Raw genomic sequence first — 25880 nt, 5'->3', positions numbered from 1 at the left:
TTTTATCAATTAGGTCACTAAATAATATCTGAGTTAGGTATAATATTAATTTGTCCTGTAATAAATTCAAGACTTTTGCATTAAAAATGTAGTGTGAGACCAGTGGTTATATTCCATTTCATGAGACTACGTGAAATGGATATGATTAAGACTTGAGAATAATCTTATAAATGTTTAAATTAATATGGAGGATATATAAGAATTCAAATGAGATATGGCTTGTAGGAACTGCAATCAAAAGTATTTTATTCTCCCTTGTCCCACCTTTGAATGTGAGTGAAGTAACAACTTTTCCAACTAGAAAGTAATTTAAAATTAAGATATAATTGCTATCAAACAGTTTAATTTTGCTAGAAAAGGTTCTCTTAAATTGTCACAATAAAAAATGTACACATAAAAAAGAAAGTTAATGCAAATTTTCCGGGTAAAAATTTGGAAAAACAATAGGATGTGGGTTGAATGTTTGGCTGTGCCTTTTTCCAGGATACCATGCTGACCACAACATTTCAAGTAAAAATCTAAACCCCATGAACTCGTTATCAAAGCTGGGATCACTTTAAAATTCTCCTTTCATCACCATTTACCAACAAGCTCTTCTTATATTGTGTTGAATCAACGGATTTCAACTCACACATATGTAATTAATGAAATTTGTTTAATGCAGTAATACAACACATAGTCTCCACTCCAATTCCTTAATGTCTACCTTTTACTTTTTATTTTTTAATTAAAAATTTTAAATTAAACTAAATCACCAATGATTTACTACAACTATTTAATAATTTATCCAACTAACTAAGTCTATTAAGACTCCCCCTAGTTAATTAATGAACAAAAGAGGGGGCACATTTGTAATCTCTAATAAGAATAGTGCGAATCAAGTGATAACTTTTTCTCGAAATGATTGTAATTTTAGTTACACATATTTGATCAAAATCAGAAAAGTTTTTTTTTAAAAAAAACAGGTACACTTATTATTATTATTTTTATTTTACATACAATTTAAAAGCAAGGTCTCAAAAACTCTATTATGTTTCTGGGGTCAAAAAATAAAAAAAATAAAAAGATGCACTTTAAAATTCTTAGGTGGTGATTTTAAATATCAAACAAGTTTGAACAAACATGTCGGTGCAATATCTCAGAATATGGACATATTCAATGCGATGGTGACATCATAAATTAATTTATTACTCCTCGTTTTCATAGTTTTGTACAATGCATCAATTAACTTAAGCATTACGAAAATCTACCTCCTAATTTAGTGATTCAATGCACTAACCCCATTCTAAATTAATTGAAACAAGCAGAGCAAGTCAGATGAATTTTTGTAATATTTCATGACTCGTTTGAATTATAAAACAGCGTGCGAGGTTTATTAATCTCTCTATTGACAATTACTAATAGCAAAAACAAGAATAAAAATAAATTAGAAAAAAGTCAAAATAGAGTTCTATATATGTGACAACACCTTCCACTATATATATAAAGATAGATATAACGTGAAAAGACTTGAGAAGTGGACTGTTTGCTCCTCCAAACGTCCACCCATTCACACTCTGCACCATACAAAACTTTAGCTTTTCCAACCCCTTTAAAACCCAACCCCTCCGGCAGTCCATATTCCAAACTCATATTACACACACACACACACACACACACACACACACATATAGAGAGAGAGAGTTCTAAACTGCTATAAGTAAAATGGCCTGCAATGTTTCAGGAGGAGTGACTACTTTGTTTTTCTCTGTCTTGATGTTGGGTTTGATGAGTGGTTGGTCTGAAGCTCAGAAGGACGTTCCTGCTATGTACATATTTGGTGACTCGCTGGTGGATGTTGGCAACAACAATCATCTCAAGCTGTCCCTTGCTAAAGCCAATTTCCCACATAACGGCGTTGACTTTCCCGGCAAAAAACCAACCGGACGATTCAGTAACGGCAAAAATCCGGCAGATTTTCTAGGTAAATTAGTTTCATCAATCTGGATCTCAATGATTAATAATTAAACAACTTCACTTTTATCACTTTATCAAGTAACTTTAGATACGCACTCACATGCTACTATTTTCTTGTCGTTATCAATCTATAACTTTTACGTAAGTTTGGTGTAATAGTGATCATGTGATGGTACGTAATTATACACATCTCACCAAAATTAGTGTGTATATTATCAATTAATACATAACTTAAATCACCAACACCACCCGGAAAATTAATTTTACTGTGTTTTTACCACAGTTTCAACAGTCAAACTGGTGTGAAAGCCTTTTTGTGTAGGTAATTGATTGATATTTTATAATTTATAATCTAAATGGGCATATGTGGATGTGTTGTGTTGCACGTGGATGACTTTGAGCTGCACCGGTAGAGTTTTGAATCAATCCAGTTGGATATTTAGTAAAAAGTAATGCTAAGAATTATTGGATATTTGCAGTGAGACTTTCAAAAAGAATAGAAATTATTTTATAAATATTTATCTCAATTATTAATTATCGTATCAGATTCGTCTTATAATTGGATAAAACAAGTCTGTCAATTATATCAATAAATGATTTTAGACTCTACTCTTTTGTTTTAATGAACGAACATAAAAGAGCTCTAATAGTTCATTATTAATATCCAGCTTGATTCATTTTTACTTCAATATTACTGTGCTTATATGTGTCTATGGCCATCTAGATTTTTCTATTTTATTTATTCGGAAATTCAAGCAATATGACTATTATTGTTTAGTTATTTATTTATTTCCATGGATTGTTTGGCAGCTGAGAAAGTGGGGTTAGTGACTTCACCACCATATCTATCTCTACGAAAATCGAACAACAGCAAGGCATTCCTCACCGGTGTTAGCTTTGCCTCTGGGGGTGCAGGAATCTTTGATGGCACAGATGCAGTCTATGTAAGAGAAAATGGCAAATTAGTCATTAATTAATAATATTTGTCGTCTTTGTTTCTCTAGCTTTATATTAATATTAGAGGGGCAATATATTGGTGGGCTAAAAACTCAAGTCCAAAAAACCCGAGTCATGGTTGTGTTTTAGACTGTGGCCTACTGGGCCCAAACTGTTTTTAGTGGGACACTACTTTTGTTTGTTTTACTCTGGCCCAAGCCCAAAATTAAAAAGTAACAAAAGGAATGCGGTGAACGTGGATCGAACACGTGACCTTCAGATCTTCAGTCTGACGCTCTCCCAACTGAGCTATCCCCGCTAGTGGTTGTGTAGCTTCCATTTATATAATATATAGTATTGATAGTTGTTTATGAATTTGTCTTTGCTTGACAGCGACAATCAATCCCTTTGACACAACAAGTAGACTACTATTCAGTTGTGTACCAAGGGGTAGTGCAACAGCTAGGATCTGCCGGTGCACAGCAACATCTGTCAAAATCTGTGTTTGCCATTGTGATCGGAAGCAATGACTTACTGGGCTACTTCAAATCTGGCTCTGAACTTCCCAAGAAAAACACCCCACAACAATATGTTGATCATATGATTCTCACCCTCAAACTACTGTTGAAGGTAAAAAAACACTTTCACCTCCCACAACAAACATTTCAAAATCATTTAAATGTCTTGCGAATTATTCTACACCATTGAATGAGGTGGATCCCACTAAAACATATCGGCTCAATTAACATTTTTGTTGCTTGATTTGTGTCTGATTAATTATTATTATTTTTTTCTCGAGGGCAGAGGATGCACAACCTCGGTGCACGTAAATATGTAGTTGCCGGGATCGGAATGATCGGATGCTGTCCAGCACAGAGGAACCAGAACAAGACTGGGAATGGAGAATGCAATGAAGAAGCAAACCATTGGTCTCTTAAGTACAATGAAGGCCTAAAGTCAATGTTGCAAGGACTGAAGTTGGAGCTCAAGGACATTAGCTACTCCTATTTTGATGCATACACTGCCTTTCTTAATTTTATTCAAAAACCAGCAACTTATGGTACCATACCATCACAATGCACTCACTTTCATCTTTTTTGGGAATTTGATTGAAACTTTGAAATTTATACTAATTTGAATTTCATTTCAGGATTCAAAGAGGTTAAATCTGCTTGCTGTGGATTGGGGGACTTAAAAGCTCAGGTTCCATGTGTACCAATTGCCTCCTATTGCTCCAACAGAAATGATCATCTTTTTTGGGATCTATATCATCCCACAGAGGCAGCTGCTAGATTTTTAGTGGATTTAATTTTCGAGGGTTCAAAAGAACAAGTATTTCCTATGAATTTGAAGCAGCTAATTGCCGTGTAGACCAAGTAATACAAACAAGCAATGCATAATTATTAATTGTCTTCCCTGTATTAAAATTTGTAACAATATCTAAGAAGCTTTGCAGTTTTACCCTCCAAATTGCAACTCACGAGGGTCGGGCGGGATTCAGTATTGTACAACATGGGTGCTTTATAATAATTAAGGGCTATGACTGAAACACTCACTGTTGATGTTTGGGTGTGAATCAATTACAACTTTTGGTTTGCTATACGAGACAGTACTTTTATAATTCATATATTAATTAGATTTTAGTTTACATTTTATATTTTATTTTTAAAAAAAGATTTTATGTGGACCAAAAACTGTAAATGAACCAAAAATTATATTTCTAATGACTTGAATACAATTGAGGAATTTTTTTCAGATTTTTTAAATTAGGTACGTATCATCGGCTTACATTAGATCTAAACTTTACAACTTTTGGTTGTTGTTTGAGACAACGCTTTATAACTTTATATATCAATTAGATTTTATTTTATTAATATTTTTTATTTAAAAAAAAAAATAGAATGTGGACCAAAAGCTATAAATGAAACCAAAAAAAATTACTTTAGTGACTTGAATGCTTTCTTAAATTAGGTAAGTATCATCGACTTAAAAAATTACTTTAATGACTTGAATGTTTTCTTAAATTAGGTAAAGTATCATCCGATTAAATTAGACATACACTTTACGTCAAGGTTGAGTCCATGAGGAATAAATTGTGAATGTGTGAATTCATAACTTGTTAAACAATTTTTTTTTTTGTTTTTTATTTGTTGGACTTGAATCAACAATGCCTCTTATTTTGGAAGGCTAAGAAGTATAACTAGATTACAAGTGTTTTTTTTTTTCTTTTTTAAAAGGAAAAAAGTTGGATTAATTTTCATAAAGTTACCAAATTACCATAAGCAAGAAATATTATATGCTCAAACAAATGTATTTAATAGTTGGCCATACAAATAATGCCAGAAGGGCCGCTTTGCATAATACCGAATCAAGGATTAAATCTGATTTTGATACTAACTGTAACGGTTAGATGTTTTCCGATTTATTAAAAAACTCAAACTATTAGGTAATATTGTATACCCATCCAATCCGATATGGGACAAGTCCACTTGTCACACATATCCTCTATCTTTTCAAAGTAGATGATGAGAGTTCCATTCTCTAACATTTGTCTTCCTTGTATTAAAATTTGTCACAATATCTAAGATTTTAAGAAGCTTTGCAGTTTTACCCTCCAAATTGCAACTCACAAGGGTCGGGCGGGATTCAGTATTGTACAACATGGGTGCTTTATAATAATTAAGGGCTATGATTGAAACACACACCGTTGATGTTTGTGTGTGAATCAATTACAACTTTTGGTTTGCTATACGAGACAGTACTTTTATAATTCATATATTAATTAGATTTTAGTTTACATTTTATATTTTATTTTAAAAAAAATACATTATGTGGACCAAAAACTGTAAATGAACCAAAAATTATATTTCTAATGACTTGAATGCGATTGAGGAATTTTTTTTAGATTTTTTAAATTAGGTACATATCATTGGCTTACATTAGATCTAAACTTTATAACTTTTGGTTATTGTTTAAGACAACGCTTTATAACTTTATATATCAATTAGATTTTAATTTACTTTTTATTTTATTTTATTATTATTTTTTATTTTATTTTTTTAAAATAGCATGCGGACCAAAAGCTATAAATGAAACCAAAAAAAATTACTTTAGTGACTTGAATGCTTTCTTAAATTAGGAAAGTATCATCGACTTAAAAAATTACTTTAATGACTTGAATGTTTTCTTAAATTAGGTAAAGTATCATCGGATTAAATTAGACATACACTTTACATCAAGGTTGAGTACATGAGGTATAAATTGTGAATGTGTGAATTCATGACTTGTAAAAAAAGGAAAGAAGTTGGATTAATTTTCATGAAGTTACCAAATTACCATAAGCAAGAAATATTATATGCTCAAACAAATGTATTTAATAGTTGGCCATCCACATAACGCCAGACGGTCGCTTTGCGTAATACCGAATTAAGGATTAAGTTTGACTTTGATATTAACAGTAACGGTTAGATGTTTTCCCATTATTAAAAAACTCAAACTGTTAGGTAGTGCTGCATACTTACTTAGTTCGATATATCCTCTACCTTTTAAAGTAAATGATGAGAGTTCCATTCTTTAAAGGGACCAAAAAAAAAAAAAAAAAAGGTGTGTGACATTAATCTTGATTGAATTACATCAAAGTATTAGTGATTTACAACTATTTAATAATTCCTCCTATCACCTTTGGGACTAAACTAAATAGGTGCCACATTCTTAATCTAATCTCCAATATTGAAAGCTGTGAATTTTTTATTTTATTGTTATTATTTATTTTTGTACTGCAAAAGTATGAATCCATTGATAGCTTTTTTTTTTTTTTTTTGTTGGCACCGGAACTCACCTGGGCAGGGCTCCTTTGGGACCCACCCCAGGCTACAAACCGGGAATGCTGTCGACGGTCTTCACACCTCAGCAACAATTTCAGTTAAGAGTTATAATGGCGATAGATGGGTTCGAACCTGAAACCTAAGGCAGTTCAGGTTGTGACCTTACCAACTCGGTCAAGTTTCTGGGAGCTCATTGATAGCTCTTTCTTCGTAGCTATGACGAAGTAATTTTAGTTGCACAAACTTTGAAATTTTTGGACGTTGATTTTGAATACGAAGCAAGTTTTGAACAAAAACACAAAAGTAAAAACAATGGTATAATATTCAATTCGACGGTAACATCATAAAGTAGTTTATTACTCCTCGTTTTTCATAGTTTTGTACAATCAATCAATTAAACTTACACATTATGAAAATCAACCTCTTTTCGTTTGGTCATTAAATGCATTATATTAACCCCATTTAATTGAAAGAAACCGAGCAAATGAGACGGATTTTTGTAATATTTCACAATTAGTTGGAAACATCGTGTTACATTTAATCTCTCTGTATGGGGAATAGAATTCATAGACAATTAATACCAGAGCAACAAGCAGTTGATCTTTTTCTATTAGGATGTCTCAAATTAATTATTCCTTAAAAAAATTAAAACAAAAAAAAATATTATTTTTTCATAATTTCCTTTTAAATTTTCAAAAATATTCTAAGTTTGAAAATATAATACATATTTAAATTAAAAATGACATTCGCATAATATTAAAAGGAAACAATGCATTAATTATATGTCCCGACTCCCCACATGTACAACTAATATGAAACAGAAGAAATGTATGGCATCGAAAAAGACTAAAGAGGACTGTTTGCTCCTCCAAACCCTTTAAAACCCAACTTCCCCTCCATATTCCAAATTCATTAGAGAGAGAGAAGGAATTGTTAAAGTGGTAATTAAAATGGCGTGTAAAGTTTCAGGAGCAGTGAGTTTGTATTTGTTGTTGATGTTGGGTTTGATGAGTAGTTGGTGTGAAGCAGAGAAGGTTGCTGCAATGTACGTATTTGGTGACTCACTGGTAGATGTTGGCAATAACAATTACCTCAAGAATTCTTTTGATAAAGCCAATTTCCCCCATAACGGCATCGATTATCCCGGCGGAAAGCCTACCGGAAGATTTAGTAACGGCAAAAATACGGCTGATTTTCTAGGTTAATTTCTTCATTCTCTCAATAATTAAACACTTTCACTTTCTTCACTTTATCAATTAACTATTTCTTTGTATCAATACATATATATCCACACAGGTAAAAAAAAAAAAAATTTAAATGATCCCGACTAATTACATGTGATACATTACAAAATAAAAATTTATCTAATCACACTGTCTTGTTTATCTAATCTTTTTTACTATTTTCTTGTCCTCATCATCCATCCTATCCATGTGTAACTTATTTTTAAGTACATTTGATGTAATAAAAGATCTATAATGTGACTATAGACATCTCAGGAAAATTAGAATATTTATCATCATATGGAAAATTTATTGTATGTGCACTACAGTTGACAATCAAATTGCTCTGACCCAAATTGTCAACAGATCAAATTCGAATCAGATCAACAAAATTTATATCGGTTTAGTTATTACATTTGCATCGTTAGATTGAATATTTTAATTCATATCCTAATTGGCTCATATTAAAATCATATCTACAACTCCTAATTAGCTCATATTAAAATAAGATCCACTCATCTTTATCGCTTTAATAGAGTGGAGAATTGTTAATATATAAGATGGTATATAATATAACTATGCAACTAAATGAATCTAATGGTTGATAATTAATATATATATATAACATTTATAAAAAGTATATTATAAGTTGGGTTTACTAACCAGAAACGTTTTTTGTTTTAATAATAATAATTTTTTTTTTTATAATAGAAAATATTTTTCATTTTTTTGAAGAAATGAGAATACATTAAAAAAAGGTATATCCTCTGTTTTTGGTAAAAATATTTTCACTACTGTTACCACACAAACTTTCAAATAAAATTTATGCTATTCATGTTATATATTGATGCTACATATTAAATATTAATAAAAAATAATTTATATATATATAATATATTATATAATAAGGTAAATTATATCTTATTTAATTAAAATATATAACTTTAATATATAATATATTATATAGTAGTGTAAAATATTTTTTGAGACAAAAATATTTAGCATTTATTATATTTTATATCTTTTATATTATTACATACCATATCTATATTATATTATATGTGAATACTAAATTATAATATTATAATACATTATACATTTTATTACATATAAGATATATTATTTAGCATTTTTATTTATTATAATATACTATATGATATATAATAAATGTATAGATGATGCCTATACATATATTTATATACATAATTGGTTAGAACATTTTTGTCTTAGTATATCTTATTTTATAATTATTTATTGAGTATTATTACAATTTGTTATTTTAAATTGTATATTATTATCATGTAAATATTTGTAAAATAATTAAATTGCATAAATTCTCTACATTTTCAGATTTCTAGTAGTAATGAAAAATTAAAAAAATAAAATATTTTAAAAATATTGTGTACATCTTTTAACAAATATGTAATAATAAATGCTGTTATTATTTTATGTTTTCAATACTGTGACAACAATAAAAATTAATAAAACGGTTATTCGTTTTCATGTTTCTGCTTCTTGTGAGTTGTGATAGCAAAACTAAAAACTGTATATAATTAGTGTTGTTCAAGTTATTTACTTATTACTCTTTTAAATTATGTCTATGACGGATTATATAGAATTTTTTCATTTTTGGAAAATTCAAATCATGTATGACTATCTAGATGTGGATTGTATTATTGTTAACTTAATCGTTTTTTCCACACGGATTTGTTTGGCAGCTGAGAAAGTGGGCTTACCAACTTCACCACCACCATATTTATCTCTATCGAACGATAGCAAGGCATTCGTCACCGGTGTTAGCTTCGCGTCCGGGGGTGCTCGAATCTTGAGTGCCACACAGGTAGTCTTTGTAAGAGAAAAAAAAAAAAAAAAAATTCATTAATCACTTACGAAACAAATGTCATTAAATAATTAATATTATCATATCTAAAACAGGAATTCTGAAAGTAAGTTCTCCGGCTTTCAAATAGCTGGTATGTGTATTGTGGGACCATACTCCAAAAAAAAAAAAAAAAAAAAAAAAAAAAAAAAGTTCAGTCTAAAACTCTCAAGACTGGGCTATCCTCGCAAATTGTATATTGTTAATGTTGTTTATACTAATCAAATGTGTGTATTTGTTTGCAGCAAGAGTCGATCTCTTTGACAGAGCAAGTAGACTACTATTCAGTTGTGTACAAAGGCGTCGTGCAACAGCTAGGATCTGCTGGTGCACTGCAACATCTATCAAATTCTCTGTTTGCCATTGTTATTGGAAGCAATGACTTATTGGGCCACTTCAGTTCAAAATCTAACCTTCCCAATACAAGCACTCCACCTGTTGATCAAATAATTCTCACCCTCAAAGAAATGTTGAAGGTATACACTTTCCTTAACACCCCCTCCACAATTATTCTACACCATAAGTGGGTAATATTGGCATTTTTGTATTACTACTATTCTATTGGTTGATTTGTGTTTGATAAAAACAAAATTTTTTTCTTCTCGCCTGCAGAGGATGCACGATCTTGGTGCACGTAAATTTGTGGTGACCGGGATTGGAATGATCGGATGCTGTCCAACACAGAGGTATCAGAACAAGACGGGGGTTGGGGAATGCAATGAAGAAGCAAATCAGTGGTCTCTTAAGTACAATGAAGGCCTAAAGCCAATGTTGGAAGGACTGAAATCAGAGCTTAAGGACATCAGCTACTCCTATTTTGATGCATACACTGCATTTCTTAATTTTATTCAAAAACCAGCAACTTATGGTACCTATACTACCACACTACCACAAAGAACTTACTTTTAAATTTTTTTTTTGGGAATTTGATTGAAACTTGAAATTTATAATTTGGATTTGATTTCAGGATTTAAAGAGGTTCAATCTGCTTGCTGTGGAATGGGGTTCTTAAATGCTGAGCTTCCATGTATACCCACATCCTCGTATTGCTCAAACAGAAGTGATCATCTTTTTTGGGATCTATATCATCCCACAGAGGCAGCTGCTAGAATTTTCGTGGATCTAATTTCTGTGGATTGACAAGACCACCATGTATTATCTATGAATTTGAAGCACCTAGTTGCTGTCTAGACTTGAGTTAATATAAACATGCAAATGATGCAATGCAGATGTGTTAATTGTCTTCCTAAAGAGAATAAATACAAGAGATAAATGCCCAATTCAGATTTAACTTCATTGATTTTTTTTTTTGGAACAATGAAGCATAACTAATGAAAAGCTAAACTACAGTGTTATGCTTCAGGGCTTTGTTGGTGGGATTGATAAACTTCAAATTCAAATATTTATTAATACTATGTTTGACGGTTTCAAATTTGTGCCGTGGATTTGAGATTGGAAAAAGTATAAATTTTAAACTAAATTTCTTTCAATCTCAAATCCAAGTCACCTATTCAGTACTCCCAAATATAACATAAATTTACCTATTCGTACTCCCAAAGATAATATAAATTTATTTTATCATGTGAAAAAAAAATGTAAATGAAAAAAAAAAAAAAAAAAACCTATTTAATGACTTCAATGCAATTGAAAGTTTTTCCAATTTCGTAAATTAGGTAAGTATTATTGGTCATAATCTGTTTCTTATTGTGTAGATACTGTCTACTTTGTATTTTCTTTTTGGTACTTATAATTTTCATCAAAACAAGTCTACTTAATTTAATTAAGATTTGTCCACACATACAGACCCTGAGAACTTCTCAACATGCTAATATATGCAAACTTCCTAGTAATTTTAGTTACACTTTGTAATTTTTTTTAATTAAGCAAAATAACTGTTTTTATAAAAATTAAGCATTATAATTGGCGCTCTTTTTGAGTAAAAGAACAAACATCCATTACCGGCAAATTCCACCCTAAATTTTAAAGTGGTTCCTAGAACTTCTATATTTAGATATTACAAACAAAAGCTCAGAAAATTGTAACACTATTTTGATTACACTAATTTAAAATTCATATGCAAAGTAAACTAGTCCACCAATTTTCTTTAAGTTTGAGTGATGGAGTCCTAAAAGAATAGTTGTGAATGTTTGCATTCATAAATGATAAGTATGATAGTTATGTGTCACTTACAAGTTTTCAAATTGTCAGAAATAATTTATTTAACATTTTATTAATATGCTCAAATAAATGTATTTAATAATTGGCTAGTGGCTACCATATGTTACGTACACGGACAACATTAATTATTTATAAGATAATGACAACTAAGTAGGCAATACACCAATGGCGACATTAGTTGACCAAAAATTTTAATCTTTAATTTAATATTTTTCTGATTTTTAACATGATAGGTCTACTACTTATCCCTATGTTTACAATACAATAAAATTTCTTCTCATCCTTTCCACCAGAATACACTAGAATATGGATAAAGAAATGAATATGAGTGGATATTCACAATATAAATTTCAAATGTATGTCAACAGAAAAATTGGATAGAATCTTAACTTATATCAAAACTCAATTTGAATTTGATTTCAGCTAAACATTAATTATTATAGGTACACCAATTTAACAACTTTGAAATCCAATATATATATTTTTATTAAAACATAATTGTATTTGAAATAGAAGTTTTTGACTAAAAAAAGACAATTTTATATGGGTAATGAGTACCATCCACCATCATCCACTGATGCTCGAGAATGGTACTAGTGCTCGAGCCCAAGAAGTAGTAAATAGATCAAATTAATTATTGGATTTTATTAATGTAAAATACTACCATATATATAAATATATCTGTCACACTTTCGAGTCTTATTGAGTATTTGCTCGTCTGCTCTCTCTCTCTCTCTCTCGCCTGCAAACATGTCCTCATTTTCGCCTCTGAATTCGCGATTTTCTCTGGCTTAACCTACGCACTCTGGCGCAGGAAATGGAGGGGTCGTCCATTGTATCGAGAGCGAGGACGGCCTTCCATTCAGCGGCAGCTAAAGCGGAGAGAGTCTTCACGGACATTAAAAAATCTGATTTAACAACCAATCGAGGTACACTATATATATATTTTTCATTTTAATCACGATCACAGATTTTTTAATTTTTCTTTTTCTTTTTACAATATTTGCACTTTCAAATTCTTGGTCTCTTCTGATATTTTTTGAACTATCAATTGTCAAACGAACGTTCAAATCGGTTCAATCTGAGAAGATTCTGATGAATTCTCGCCGAATACGACCTCAAGACCAGAGTCTCCAAGCAACGACGCCGAGTCAAAGGTGAATTTGTTAATTTTTTTGTAATTAAATTTAAAGAATTTTGTTGATTTCAGTAGAATTTAATCTGCTTTCAATCTATTTGTGTTTGAAATTTGACCTGTTAAGAATGTAGAATGTAGCGGTTCAATTTTCATCAATTTTCATGCGTTGATTGTTTCTCGGAGGCGGCAAATCTCTGTTTGGATGCTGAGAAAGCTGAGGAAATTCAAAGAGAATTTGCATTTGTTATTTGTTTGGATTCAGAATGATAATCTGTTTTTAACTGCTGAAAGAACTGAAAAATAGCAAAGAAAAGTGAAATTTGATACTTATATGTAGTGTTTCGATGGTTTACAAAAAGTGAAAAATATTGTTTCAACTGAAACAAGTAGTTGTATTTCACTCAGCTTTCACAAGCACAATCACATATTCATCTATATGAGTACATAAGGATATATGTATGAAAGTATTAATTAAATGTTTTCAGCACCAAGCAGAGGATAGTAGAAAATTTTCAATATCTATCTTATTATCCTTAATTGTTTGTCAAATTTTTATTATTGGAAGGTATTGATCACTCACAATTAATATTATTCAGAAATATGTGCTTATGCCTTTCACTAGTTTTCCTTGTTTTTTTCATTAGAAGCGGATTACTTTGTAGTGATTTTAATATGTATATATATTCATATAAATAAATATATATGAAATAACGTAAAAAATTGTAATGGCACAGAGTTACCATGAAGTAAAGTATCTGAGGCGGAAACCAGCACCAATAAAGACAAAACAGGATTGGCAGGAGAGGTTGAAAAACATAAGAATAGGGAAAAAAGGAATTGAAGACATTGAGAAAGCTGAAAATGCAACCATGGCCTTCACAATTTTTGATGAAAATTTGTACATGATGAGGGTGAGAGATGTTTCTGAATCAAAGGTAAGTTATTTTTTTTTTTTTTGGTTATTTATTTATATATGTGTGTGTGTGTGTGTTCATCCTTGGATGTCTTAGTTTTCTGTTACTATCATATAAATGCATAGGTGTTTATACACTTATAATTCTAAGTATTGATACTATAACTACTTACCAAAAAAAAGTATTGATACTATAACTGGAATCTACAACAACAAAAATCAAGCCTTTTCCCAATTACTCGGGGGCAGCTACATGAATCCTATGTTTCTATTCTGCTCCATTAAAGGCCATAGCCCCAGTTAATCCACATGCTATCATATCTCTCTTTACTAACTTTACCCACGTTAACTTTGGTTTTCCTCTTCCCCTAGAATTACCCTCAATGTGACCTATGTCACTTTTCTTACCCGATGGACTTAAAGGTCTTCTTTGCTCATGTCCAAACCATCTCAACCAATTTTCTCTCATTTTATCACCAATTGGTGCTACTCCAACCATCTCCCGAATATGATCATTTCTAATTCTATCCTTTCTAGTTTTACAACACATCCATCTCAACATTCGCATTTCTGCCACACTTACTTTATACAAATGTTGTTTCTTAGCTGCCCAACATTCGGTACTATAAAGTATGGCTAGTCTAATAGCTGTTTGATAGAGCTTCCCTTTCAATCGTATGGGGATACACCTATCACACAATACACTAGATGCACTCCTCCATTTAACCTATCATGCCTTGATTCTATAATTAACGTCATCTTCAATTTCTTCCTCATTATGAATAAGTGAACCTAAATAACGAAAATGGTCACTCATTTGTACTTCTTGATTCTCAATCCTCACTACATCCTCATTTATCTTTCTAGATTTACTAAAGTTAAACTCCATATATTCTGTTTTATTTCGACTTATCTTAAACCCTTTTAGTTCTAAAGCTTCTCCCCAAATCTCCAATTTGGCTTTAACTCCTTTAATCTCATCAATGAAAACAATATCATCGGCAAATAACATACGTCAATGAATCTCATCTTGGATGTGTCTCGTCAGTTCATTCATAACCAAGGCAAAAAGATATGGACTTAATTATAGCCTACAGTAATTGGCAATTCCCTTGTTTCCTCTAGACCTAGAGCTGTTCTAACTATAGTCACACAACCACCACGCATGTCCTTTATTGTGTCAATGTATCTCTTTGTGGCTCCTTTCTTTTCTAAAATCATACATATTAGGTCTCTAGGAACCCTATCAGAGGCTCCCTCCAAATCAATGAAAACCATATGGAGATCTTTCTTCTTCTCCTTATATCTTTCCATTAGTCTCCTCAACAAGTAAATAGCCTTCATCGTTGACCCACCGGGCAAATAGCTGTTAGACCAAACTTTCACATCATGCACTTTCTGTTAGACCATGCCAAATAGCTGGAAAGATGTTATAGATTTCTTTGGAGACCATGTGAAGCACTAAATAAATAGGAATATCAATATCACTGTTTTGCAATATACAAACTTGCTAAAAGTGTAAATCAGGTATTGTTAGAATGTGGAAGATTTAGAAACATTATAGTACAGTTTAATGAACATTTACCTCGGATTATACATCACTAGTCCATTAGGATTGAATGCCAGGCTCCACAGAAGTTTGGGATTGAGGTCCTGGAAAAATCATAAAATTAAAACACCAAAAGATTTTATTCTTAACCTGTGGGAATTGCCTTGCAAGGTTTTGTAAGAGAAACACATGACATCACACACACACACATGCGCACACAGATATTTAGATATAATCAATCCACTAAAGGTGTTAACAGGGGCACAATCTGTCTGCATATACAGTATACACAAAACCAAACCACACTCTGTGCTTGTTTTTAAAGCTTGTATGGTTAACATGATTGAAAAATGTAACTCACAACAACCCTTAATGGGCTTTTAACTACGGAGATGGACTGACATTGGATGTATTTGTAGTTCTTATACTTCAACAGTTTGAAGAGTGGTTATATTTAATTGATGAAAAAACACCTTGACTTTTTTTGGTGCTGAAAATGATGGATTTACTTAAAGCACTTTATCTATTATTTGAGTGAATGGGATTGGTATGTTTCAGGGTTCAGAAATGGGTTCCTCAGCAGAAGATGTGAATACTAGGAACGTGGGTATCATTCCTCCAACAACTGTCATAAAGCAATTAGCTATAGATGTTGAGTAAGTTTTTTCTTTGTTGGCATTTTAGCAAATAACTGCTTATGTGATTTAAATTTTCTGATTGTAAAATCTTCTGATTGGTTGCATTCCTTTCATAAAAGAAGATCAGTATTCGAAATTTATACCATGATAGACTTTCAAATGCTTATCTTATGACATGATAATGTATATTATTTTATTTATTTTTGCCCTCCCTTTATTAGCACTTCATAATATGATATATTACTTTTACAACTTCATTCTTCTCATCCCTTAGAGGAGAGGAAACTATTATTTCCTATAAATTGTGTTCTTTAACAAATTTATGCTGGGTAAAAAAGATTTCTTCAGCACTCTGCATTTTTACATTTTTTTTCTTCTGGGAACCCTTCTCTAGGGCTGGAAAAAAGTTCAAGTCAATGAAAGATCTTCTGGCATCATCCAGAGATTCTTCACCTGTCATGGAGAGAGCTGGCTTGAGCTTTTCTGCGGTGAAGTCATTAGTGCTCCGTGAAAAGGAAGAAAAAGTTACATCTGAGTTTGGTGCTGATGAGAAAGTCCTGTCGATGATCAATTCGCTACTTGAAGCAGGTTTACATGCATACTTTTGGGACTTGATAAAATTATATTTTCTTAAGAGTGAATTTTTTATTATTTTTTTTGCATTACCTCTTGATGGTTTTTCACTTCCGTTGTAATATGTGCAAGATATTCACAGAAGGACATTTTCCAGAAAGGAAAATCGACTCTGGTCCAGAAACACTTACAAATATGACGTCCTCAGCTAAAGATATTCATGGCGCTCCTCCTGGAAGCTTTGTTGTCAAGCTCTCTGAAGCCATTGGAACCTTCAGAACCCTGAAAAATGTGGCGTTCTTTTGGTTCAGGGTTGTTGCTGAAGTAAGTGTATCAAATGAAACTCAAATTATCAAAGCCCATATATACAATCGACAACAAAGGAAATCTTCGTCTGTGTTACATTTAATGCCTCTTTTTCAACAATTCATCAAATACATGATTATTGTTACTGAGATTTACTCATCATTTAAATATCATGAATCCTCTGCTTGTAACATAATGCTAGATCAAGCTCAGTCCTGATCCTTGAGACTACTTCTGGAAGTTGTTTATCATGCATCACCTTTTCGCCAAAGTCTTCTAGCCTAGCTGGTAAGATGCCTCCTGTTGGCTCTTGGAGCGCATGGGTTCGAGACTTGGCACCAAGTAACCCCATAACATGTCAGTTGCTTAAACTTCCAAAAAAAAATTAAAAAAATTGCATCACCTTTTCCAACGCTCTAGATAGACTCCGTCACTATAGCTATCATTGGTTGAAAGTATTGATTGGTGGACATCGATGTTATTAAGGGTCATCATAATTCCATAAACACAGAGGGGAGTTGACTTTTATGGAACTCCAGAAATATAGAGGGAATTGAAGTTTACTTTTTATATTCCTTAGGGTTGATACGTCCCCTGACGATGGTAAAATCTTCAATATTTCTGTTGAACTCTGCAACCATGCACTAAATTTTCTTCTTGACTGCACCACCCGAGTGAAGTTTTGCCAAAATTTTGCAGTGCTATTCTTTTTTGAACGGCTGCTTTATTTTTCCGCAAATCTTTCAGAATTATTCTCCTAAAGGGACTCACTTTTAACAGCTAAGGGACTGATTGCCAAAGCATGCCTTGCTGATGTTAACTTTTTTCTTCATCTAGACTACGTATTCAACCGATGTGGTCATGTCATACATGCTTATCAATTTTTTTTTCTTTCAAAGTTTTTCCACAATCATTCCTAATGAACTTAGGATTCGATACTCAGTGGTATTTTCATATATATGGAAATTCATCTGTACTCAGCTAAGAAAACAATGTCCCTGTAGTTGTCCTTTTCATCATTTTGCTGATTAGGTAGATTGGGAAGTGTCAACTTATGGAATGCCAATGACTAATATGTGCTTACTGAAAGATTTAACTGGTAAATTGGCCTCACAATTTCACATGGTAGTTTTATTTCTGCTGTTATGACCGACAACTTCCATTTTTGTCCATAAATGACATTCAGGATCTTTTACAAATTTTTGAACTCTAGTTTCATGACTTCGGAACACACTGGTATCTTGGGTTCCTTTTGAAGAAGTGTTTCTCGACCACTTCACTATATCTTCATGAGTACATTTTATCCAAAGAAGTAGTTGTTTAGTTCTTATAATTTTAATTATGTTGTTATTCTGATGTCTATAACTTCATTGCATTGAGATCCGATGCATCGACATGACTTCTATCGTTGATCTTCTGCTGATAGAGTGCTCTTTGAATCCTTTGATGTGCAGCTGAGAAGACTTTGGTCTGAAGAACAATATGTTCCTGGCATCCCTCCAGATGAAATTCCAGACTTAAATTCCTGTCTCTTGTATCAGCAATTGCAGGTTATCAACTGTTGTGTCTCCAGAAAAAGGCGCCGCTTAATTGCCACTGAATCGCTGGATTCTGTAATTAGTCAAGCTAATTCAAATGTTGAAGAATCTGCTGTTTCTGACGGCATGGTTCCTGCAAGCACTATTCTCTATGCTAGTATTAGTACTGGGGAACTTGTTCTCCGGTTGGGAGCTGATAAACTGTTTGACAATTTAACAATGCTTGAAACTGGTGAACCTGTATATACTCCTGTTACGCAGGTTTGGTCATGCATCAAACTTTTAATAGTTACCTTTTTTTTTTTTTTTACCTTTCAACTTCCTATTGTTGTTCAGATCTATGTGTATATATGCATATGTAGGAAGGGCCTTTGCTTACCGAAGATCTTATCAAAGAAACAGAGGAATTTGTGCTACGAACAGGGAGGTTAGTGTCCTGAGTATATTCACAAAATGCCTTTTATCCGTTCCCTTTTCAATCTCTTTTATATTCTTTCCCCCGAGAATTTTTATATTTAACCATTTAACTATACAGTTACAGCGAGTTAATCTGGAACCCTTCTATGGGTGCTTTTAAGTGATATAGATAGCCCTTCTGAAAATGAAACGTGTTGACATTGAAAGTACACACACCCAAAGGCTCAAACAGAAAAAGGAAGAAATATCTTTAATCCAGTGCTTGGTTGACATTGTATGTAACCAGTTATATACTTCTTGAATTGTGAAGGAGATTTAATTAATTATCCAATAATTTTATTCCTTCACTAAAAAGTCACTTTTCAGTTAATGCTTGAGAGTTGGAACATCTTTCAAGAATGTAGAACTGCCCTTAGTCAGAAACACCGTGTGGGAGCATTATGTGCCATTGGGGATTTAGACCTATAGAATCAATCATACAGTTTTGATGAGCTTGAAAATCACATTCAATGTTAAGTGAAACTTAAACTGTATAATACAAGTTTGATTTGAGCAGGTTATTTACTTAGACGTGGTGTTGATTAACCTGTTGATGTTCTAATGGATTATGGTTGGCAAGTCAGGACCTTTAGGTTAGTTGTCAGTTTATCATTGAAAATGTTGACATTTAAGTGGATTTACTAATGTGTGTTTAAACATATTATTGAGAGACTATAGTAACTTTATAATGGTTTTTTTTATGGAATTTTTTGTTGAGAGAATGAAGCTTTAATAATTCGATCTAATGCAATTCACTTAATAAGAAGGATAATCTGAGAGCAAGATGAAACCAAAGTATTAGCTTAGGCGCCCACATCTGAATTCCAAGAGAAAGGAAAAGGAAAAGGCTGCTGTATCAGGCTGGAACATTACTAACAATTCCTCAAATGCTGCAATTTACGAACTAGAACAATCCTCTTATATGCTACTTGCTGAAATGTTATTAACAATTCTCCAACAGGTGTCCGATACAAGCTGGAACAATCCTCTTATAAGATCTCTCTCTGTCTCTCTCCATCCATCCATCCATCCATCCATTTTGTCCAACAAAAAGAAAATAACCAGAGTGACCAGTCTGCCCCTTGTGGTTTTGTGTCACTTAAACTGTAAGTATGATGGCATAAAGACCTTTAATTTAAACTTAATTGATTGATCAACAAAGAAACATTAAATTATATATAAAAGCCACATTTAAGACTCGGCTAAGCATTCAAAACATGTGAATGGCCCCAAGAGATGACTGTGTACTGGTGCCACTAAAGTAGCTTTCCATCTTGGATTGCCCAGGGTGGTCAAGTTCCTGAGGAAGAACTCCAGCAAAATGATCTGATATACCATATACTGTAATGTTTATTTCAAACCTAGGAAGTTATAACAGAGCACCCTTTGTACAGATGAGAAAGTTGATGTAATTTTTTTCTTTTTTGGTCTCCTTAGAATGAATAACAATACAATTTGTGTTTCCCTCATTTCTTTTTTTGTTTTCCTTTCTATATTTATCTTTGAGAAACCTCGAATTCTTTTCACTTTGTTACTTATTAGCACTACTAATTTCGAACTTATTTTATTGTTAGAGTCGTGAGTGTGTGCATATATATATTTTTTGAATTTAATTTGCCTAGGATTTACACTCCCTCGTCATTTTAGAATTAAAACATTTAGAAAACAAATATGGCTTCACAAGGAACTTTTTCTTTCTCATTTAGCATTTTTTTTTCCTTGATATGATGCCAACAATTCAATAAAGGGCAGTGATATGCACCTTTTTTTAATATGTGGTCTTCGTTACTTCTACTGATTGAACTTTCGCCTATTCTCTTAAGTCCCTCCTAAAAACTTCTTTGTTTTTGTATGTCCAGTGTCGGTGCTGGATGTTCTCAACTTCTCTCAGACATGCAGGCTTTCAAGGTGAAGTTTCATAGTGAATAAGTTTGCTCTTTCATGGATCCCAAAGAGGCATATCTGCCTTTTGTGGTTAGAATGTCAGAATATCGACACTGAATGTGATTTTCTGTTATCATGTAGGCCGCAAACCCAGGTTGTATATTAGAAGATTTTGTAAGATGGCACTCCCCCCCTGATTGGATGGAAACCGAGATGACGAATGAAGCTGAAGACACTGTTGATAGCAGTGATTTAATGTCTACAAGAGGTCAACTAAGTAGTCGAATGCAGAAAAAAGGTAAATACTCTCATTTCATCATACATAGTAAATTTTTGTTCATTGTTCACCTTTTCTGCATTCCAATGTTTGGAAGGAGGATAACCAATGGATATAACCAAGTGTGCATTCGTTTTAATTTTATTGTCATGTCTTGTCCTCTGTTACTTTTATTTTTGTCGAAATTGTGTATATTCTTTATTTACTTTTGGGTTTATTCCATCAAGCAATGGTGGTGTTAATTTTTTGCGAGGGCAGATTTATCAGATTAGGTATCTGGGCACCTAGGTTAACCCAGTGGTCATGGGGAGCTGGTTATTTTTATTTTTGCCAAGCAGCGTCCCAACTTTGGTAGATTGTTAAAATAATGACAATAACATGTGAACTCTACGTATTTAAATTTTAAAGTCAACTCAACTCAATCTAACAACCTTACTCCCATAGTCCCCCTACTTCATTCGGCTACATGGATCTGTCTTTTCTAGCTGGAATATGGATCAATCAAATCCAAGTAAATTATGTTCTGTTATAGCCTCCATCCACATTCTTTTTGACATTTTTCTTGTCCTTCAGCAGGATTAATAAAATTAATGATTTTTATTAGAATAAGTTAAAAAGTAATCTTTTCAATCACGGTTCTACTTAGAGAATGTACCATAATTTTATCCTGAATTGATGTATTACTGACTTTTCTGATAGATTGTGGATGATTTGGGGTACTTACATGACAGTGTTTGCTTCTGGCTTGAATTATTGTGCTAGGTGAAGATTATTTTTATGGCTTTAAGAGTGAATGTTTAATTGTTTGGTAGTTTTAATATATGATAGGATTAAAACAGTCGGCTAATACTTGTTGGTTTTTTTTTTTTTTTTAAAAAAAGAAAATTTGTCCTTTTATTTATTTATTTATAGTGGAGCATGTCCCCACCCCCTTTGGGAGGGGGACTATTCCCTTTGGACAACTTCAATCACCCCTAAACCACGTGTTTTGGGTAAGCTCATGGTGGAGGCTTGAAGTCCCCAGGAGTTGAATAAAATACCTCCAGGTCATGCCCAGAGGGCAGAGGCCTTATGCCAACTGAACTTCTTTTATTATCTTTCCTCTACTGATAATGAATTTCGATAAGAGTGATTCTTCTAGTTGTTTTTTTATTTTTATTTTTATTTTTTATTTTTATTTTTATTTTTTTTAAAAACAATATTCTCCTTAAATTTTCAATTATGCACAGAGTATTGCTTCTAAATTTATACTTAGTATTTCATGTAGTATGACCTAAGGTTTTGTCCAGCATTTCATAATCTGTGTAACATAAGATGGTTGCTGGTCTTTCTTTTCCTTCTCTATGGGGACACCTGTTTGTCTAAAAGGTGGAAATTCTGTCTTTTTACCCTATATGACTTGTATGAGCATAAGTATTAAAGTTCATTTCTATAGTATGTCCTCAAAAGTGAGCAAGCAAATGGGAGATCTGAATATATGTCTTATCTTGTAATAGTAGTTCAATATTATGTTGGATGCACTGTCTTTTATATGCCCTAAAACTTATGTAGACTTAGGTAGTGATTACTCATTGATGTCTAGGTAATCTGTGGCGCGAACTGTGGGAAACAGCGAAACCAGTTCCAGCTGTTAAGCAAGCACCCCTCTTTGATGAGGATTTGGCTGTGTGAGTAGGAAGAATTCAATTAATATCATTATCTTTGAAATTTTTAATTTAATAGTTGTCTGACAAGATCTGCATGGTGCTTTGAATCCATAGGGAAGGTATTTTAAATGTCTTAGAGGATATCCCACCTTCTGAGCTTCTGGAACAACTTTTTCTCTCTCTTGTAAGTTCTCCAGTGGATCTTCATGTCACAAGTGCTCTCTTTTACTTATCAACAAAACAAAACAAAAAATAAAATAATTAATATAAAAAAAAGAAAAAAGAAAAATGGAAAAATGATCACTTTCTTCTACTGCAATTTATTTTATGCTGCTCATTAACGAACATTTATTTTCCTGCAAGTACTTGTATATTAATGTTTCTTCTCTGTACTGACTGCATTTATTAACTAGTATTGCATACAATAATCAAGCATTATGTTTAGGCAGCCAGGTGGCATTTAATAGATGAAATATTTGATACCTCAGTAAAATTTACATCAGCATTCATCAGAAGTCTTTAATGGTTAGCGTCATGCTATTTGCGTAACATAATTTTTGTGGCGCTCAATTCAAAAAAAAAAATTGTCACGATTATTTGGGACCGGATGCATAAATTTGTTTTGCCATTCTACTCTATTTACAGCCATATCTTCAGTTAACCCCCATACATCAACCTTTCACTGCTTTCTCAGTTCATGTCCATTACTTGGAACTGGAACATGCCAGTGCTTGTTATCACAGTGCATGCTTTTTTTCTTTTTTTCCTTCCAATTATGAATCATGGCTCGCATTGGGCCTTGTAGCTCGGGGGTTGGCCAATATTGGGCCAAGAAATTTCGAGTGATGACATAGGCAGGGTTTCACAAGGAATACAAATAATCTTTGTTATTTATTATGATTGTTATTATTTTTAAGTTGGTGAATATATGGATTAACTAGTGGTACCTATATTTTTCAAGTTATAACTTTAAGCTAATGATGTCTTGTCTTCTACAATTTTCAGCTGTGTTCCGGATTTGTATTAGCCGAGGCCTCACTTCCCACAGATAGTAGTTTGTCAAAGCTGTTCTGTGAGTGCAAAGACTATGTTGTCACAATTTGTCAAGGCAGCATGTGGACAGAGAGAGTCGATGATATATGCCAGGTAGGTTATTCAACTGATTGTATATTGTAACTTGTTTAGTTGGGTTAATTTGGCATGTGCTGGTTTGGATATCTGATCATGAAAAATGTTGCTACTCACCTATGAAGCACAAGCATTGATATATGAACACAATACACACAAGCAAATGACAATTTTTAAAAAATTAGAATACAAATAAGTCCTGAGTTATTTTATGTGCATATAAACTTATCAAAAAAAAAATTTGTGTGCATATAAACTTTGGACTAAATTAGACATAAAATTTTCTTATTATATCTCAATTCTTCTTTTAAAAGTAAATTCCAAGTACTGGGAAACTATTCCCCCCTCCTCCCCGCCACCCCAACGCAATTATACTATGATATTATTTCTAGAATTGGTACATTTAATTTCAAGACCTATTTGACGTGTCTAGACATACAGAGGTATTCGTTACACGGCTAGAGTATTAAGAAGTATTGAATATGTGTTTGAATTAAAAATCTTTATCTATATACCTATATAAAGAAGCTGTGTCCTAACTGTATGTAGGTAAACAAGGATGTGATGGTAAATCAGTACTTCTAATGACCCTCTGAAATTCTTAAATTGAACTTGTGATGTAGGTGTATGAAACAGTGGAGACGATGTTTCTGAACCCAGATGAAGTTCTAAAGATATTAAAACAGCCAGAAGAAAGCACTCCTGCAGGTGAACCAAAACGTCGTTTTAGGAGGCTTAGCCTCTTCTTTGGAGGCAAGAATAGGCACTCAGGAAAACCAGTATCAAGAAACCAAAACAACTCAGAAGAAAACTCGATACGCCCATCATTCTCATCTATTTTTTCAAAGAAGCCTCCCAAACCCGACGTTGCATACCCAAAAGAAAAACCCAGCTGTCCGGATGAATATGATTGGACAGTTGTCCCAAAATTTAATTGATCTCACAGGCAATTGTAGATTATTTTGAATAACCAGCTAAAGGAACTGCCTAGTTTGGAATTGTATCTCGTTTGATTGCAAAAGAATGAAGAAATGGAAAGGCCTTTTTTGATCTCCATGAATTGCATTCTAATTGTTGAATTGATTCCAGTGAAATTGCATGTCACAGGAATACCTTTCATTAAGGTGGTGACATCCCGATTAGGGTTCTAAAATTTCAATGTAGTTTTGAGTGACAACGACAACAACAAAGCGTATACAGAGCGGAAGAAGATTCTGAATTGCCAAGGACTCGTGTTGCTGCCTCTTGGTGCTGTTTGGAGCCTCCATACCCGGACGCTTCATTTCTTATCCTCTGTAAGATTATCAACATTAGCTCTCTGGTCTTCGCTGGTCTTGTCGAACTGAAGATCCTTGGAGATGATATCCGGCACCACAAAGTTGGCAATCCAGTACACAAAGAGAAAAACTGCACTGTTAACCAGGTCGAATATTGATATTATTGAAACATTGATATTATTGTAGCATTGATATTGATATTATTGTATCATTCTTTCTAATAAAGCATGTTAGAATCGTAGAAATATAATTGAATTGGAAGTGAAGAGAACCAACCAACCTTGTTTGAAGTAAGACAGTTATGTTACCGCCGGATTCTGCTGGTGCAGTGACACCAAGAACAATTGAAGTGTTGATGGCCTCGGTACTCACATGAATTGCGGTTGGAATGTTTTGCCTATGCAGAGGCGTAGTGGGTTCATAGCTGGTGGGCCAAAATAGTGTAGGTGTCTCTAATGGTTGTCCGTGTTTGAGCTGCAAAACCAAGGGAAGAATTGAAGATTGAGAAAGAAGGCACCACATAGTTGAAGCCCAGTTCGGAATTATTTCCTTTCCTGCAAT

The 25880-nt window shown here is 32.9% G+C and overlaps 4 protein-coding genes and 1 non-coding gene across 5 annotated transcripts; 3 read left to right on the top strand and 2 right to left on the bottom strand.

The window, feature by feature from the left end:
* The first annotated feature begins 1500 nt into the window (after window positions 1-1500).
* Window positions 1501-4362, top strand: LOC132308413 (GDSL esterase/lipase At5g55050-like). Its single transcript, XM_059806487.1, has 5 exons — window positions 1501-1963; window positions 2767-2900; window positions 3286-3522; window positions 3697-3952; window positions 4043-4362. The coding sequence occupies exons 1-5, from the start codon at window positions 1705-1707 to the stop codon at window positions 4261-4263; spliced, it is 1107 nt and encodes a 368-aa protein (XP_059662470.1). The 5' UTR covers window positions 1501-1704; the 3' UTR covers window positions 4264-4362.
* On the bottom strand, window positions 3139-3211 carry TRNAF-GAA (transfer RNA phenylalanine (anticodon GAA)). The gene has a single exon. It is a non-coding gene; the product is annotated as a tRNA-Phe (tRNA).
* A 3304-nt stretch (window positions 4363-7666) lies between the features above and the next one.
* On the top strand, window positions 7667-10958 carry LOC132309932 (GDSL esterase/lipase At5g55050-like). Its single transcript, XM_059808184.1, has 5 exons — window positions 7667-7916; window positions 9658-9788; window positions 10064-10294; window positions 10431-10686; window positions 10786-10958. The coding sequence occupies exons 1-5, from the start codon at window positions 7667-7669 to the stop codon at window positions 10956-10958; spliced, it is 1041 nt and encodes a 346-aa protein (XP_059664167.1).
* A 1742-nt stretch (window positions 10959-12700) lies between these two features.
* LOC132308409 (uncharacterized) lies at window positions 12701-25096 on the top strand. The gene is made up of 14 exons (XM_059806483.1): window positions 12701-12925; window positions 13086-13153; window positions 13869-14069; window positions 16155-16252; window positions 16629-16822; window positions 16950-17131; window positions 18568-18912; window positions 19014-19078; window positions 20967-21015; window positions 21133-21289; window positions 22851-22935; window positions 23029-23098; window positions 23920-24060; window positions 24666-25096. Exons 1-14 carry the CDS (start codon window positions 12814-12816, stop codon window positions 24978-24980), a joined length of 2082 nt encoding a protein of 693 aa, XP_059662466.1. The 5' UTR covers window positions 12701-12813; the 3' UTR covers window positions 24981-25096.
* LOC132308412 (uncharacterized) lies at window positions 25069-25841 on the bottom strand. The gene is made up of 2 exons (XM_059806486.1): window positions 25600-25841; window positions 25069-25454 (listed from the first exon to the last, which is right to left on the bottom strand). Exons 1-2 carry the CDS (start codon window positions 25839-25841, stop codon window positions 25322-25324), a joined length of 375 nt encoding a protein of 124 aa, XP_059662469.1. The 3' UTR covers window positions 25069-25321.
* Window positions 25842-25880: the final 39 nt, after the last annotated feature.

This window comes from Cornus florida, unplaced genomic scaffold (assembly GCF_030987335.1).
Source record: "Cornus florida cultivar Cherokee Brave unplaced genomic scaffold, ASM3098733v1 CherokeeBrave_3.0.0_Hap2_Chr05, whole genome shotgun sequence".
Taxonomy (NCBI): Eukaryota; Viridiplantae; Streptophyta; class Magnoliopsida; order Cornales; family Cornaceae; genus Cornus; species Cornus florida.
This window is presented reverse-complemented; position numbering and strand designations above follow the sequence as displayed.

Bases quoted from the DNA above. Each gene is read 5' to 3' on its own strand.
- LOC132308413 (XM_059806487.1), top strand. From the start codon at position 1,705: ATGGCCTGCAATGTTTCAGGAGGAGTGACTACTTTGTTTTTCTCTGTC. The intron at 1,964-2,766 runs GTAAATTAGTTT...ATTGTTTGGCAG, and splicing joins AAATCCGGCAGATTTTCTAG to CTGAGAAAGTGGGGTTAGTG. The intron at 2,901-3,285 runs GTAAGAGAAAAT...TTTGCTTGACAG, and splicing joins ATGGCACAGATGCAGTCTAT to CGACAATCAATCCCTTTGAC.
- LOC132309932 (XM_059808184.1), top strand. From the start codon at position 7,667: ATGGCGTGTAAAGTTTCAGGAGCAGTGAGTTTGTATTTGTTGTTGATG. The intron at 7,917-9,657 runs GTTAATTTCTTC...TTTGTTTGGCAG, and splicing joins AAATACGGCTGATTTTCTAG to CTGAGAAAGTGGGCTTACCA. The intron at 9,789-10,063 runs GTAAGAGAAAAA...ATTTGTTTGCAG, and splicing joins GTGCCACACAGGTAGTCTTT to CAAGAGTCGATCTCTTTGAC.
- LOC132308409 (XM_059806483.1), top strand. From the start codon at position 12,814: ATGGAGGGGTCGTCCATTGTATCGAGAGCGAGGACGGCCTTCCATTCA. The intron at 12,926-13,085 runs GTACACTATATA...CAATCTGAGAAG, and splicing joins TGATTTAACAACCAATCGAG to ATTCTGATGAATTCTCGCCG. The intron at 16,253-16,628 runs GTAAGTTTTTTC...ACCCTTCTCTAG, and splicing joins CAATTAGCTATAGATGTTGA to GGCTGGAAAAAAGTTCAAGT.
- LOC132308412 (XM_059806486.1), bottom strand. From the start codon at position 25,841: ATGTGGTGCCTTCTTTCTCAATCTTCAATTCTTCCCTTGGTTTTGCAG. The intron at 25,455-25,599 runs GTTGGTTGGTTC...CCTGGTTAACAG, and splicing joins ACTGTCTTACTTCAAACAAG to TGCAGTTTTTCTCTTTGTGT.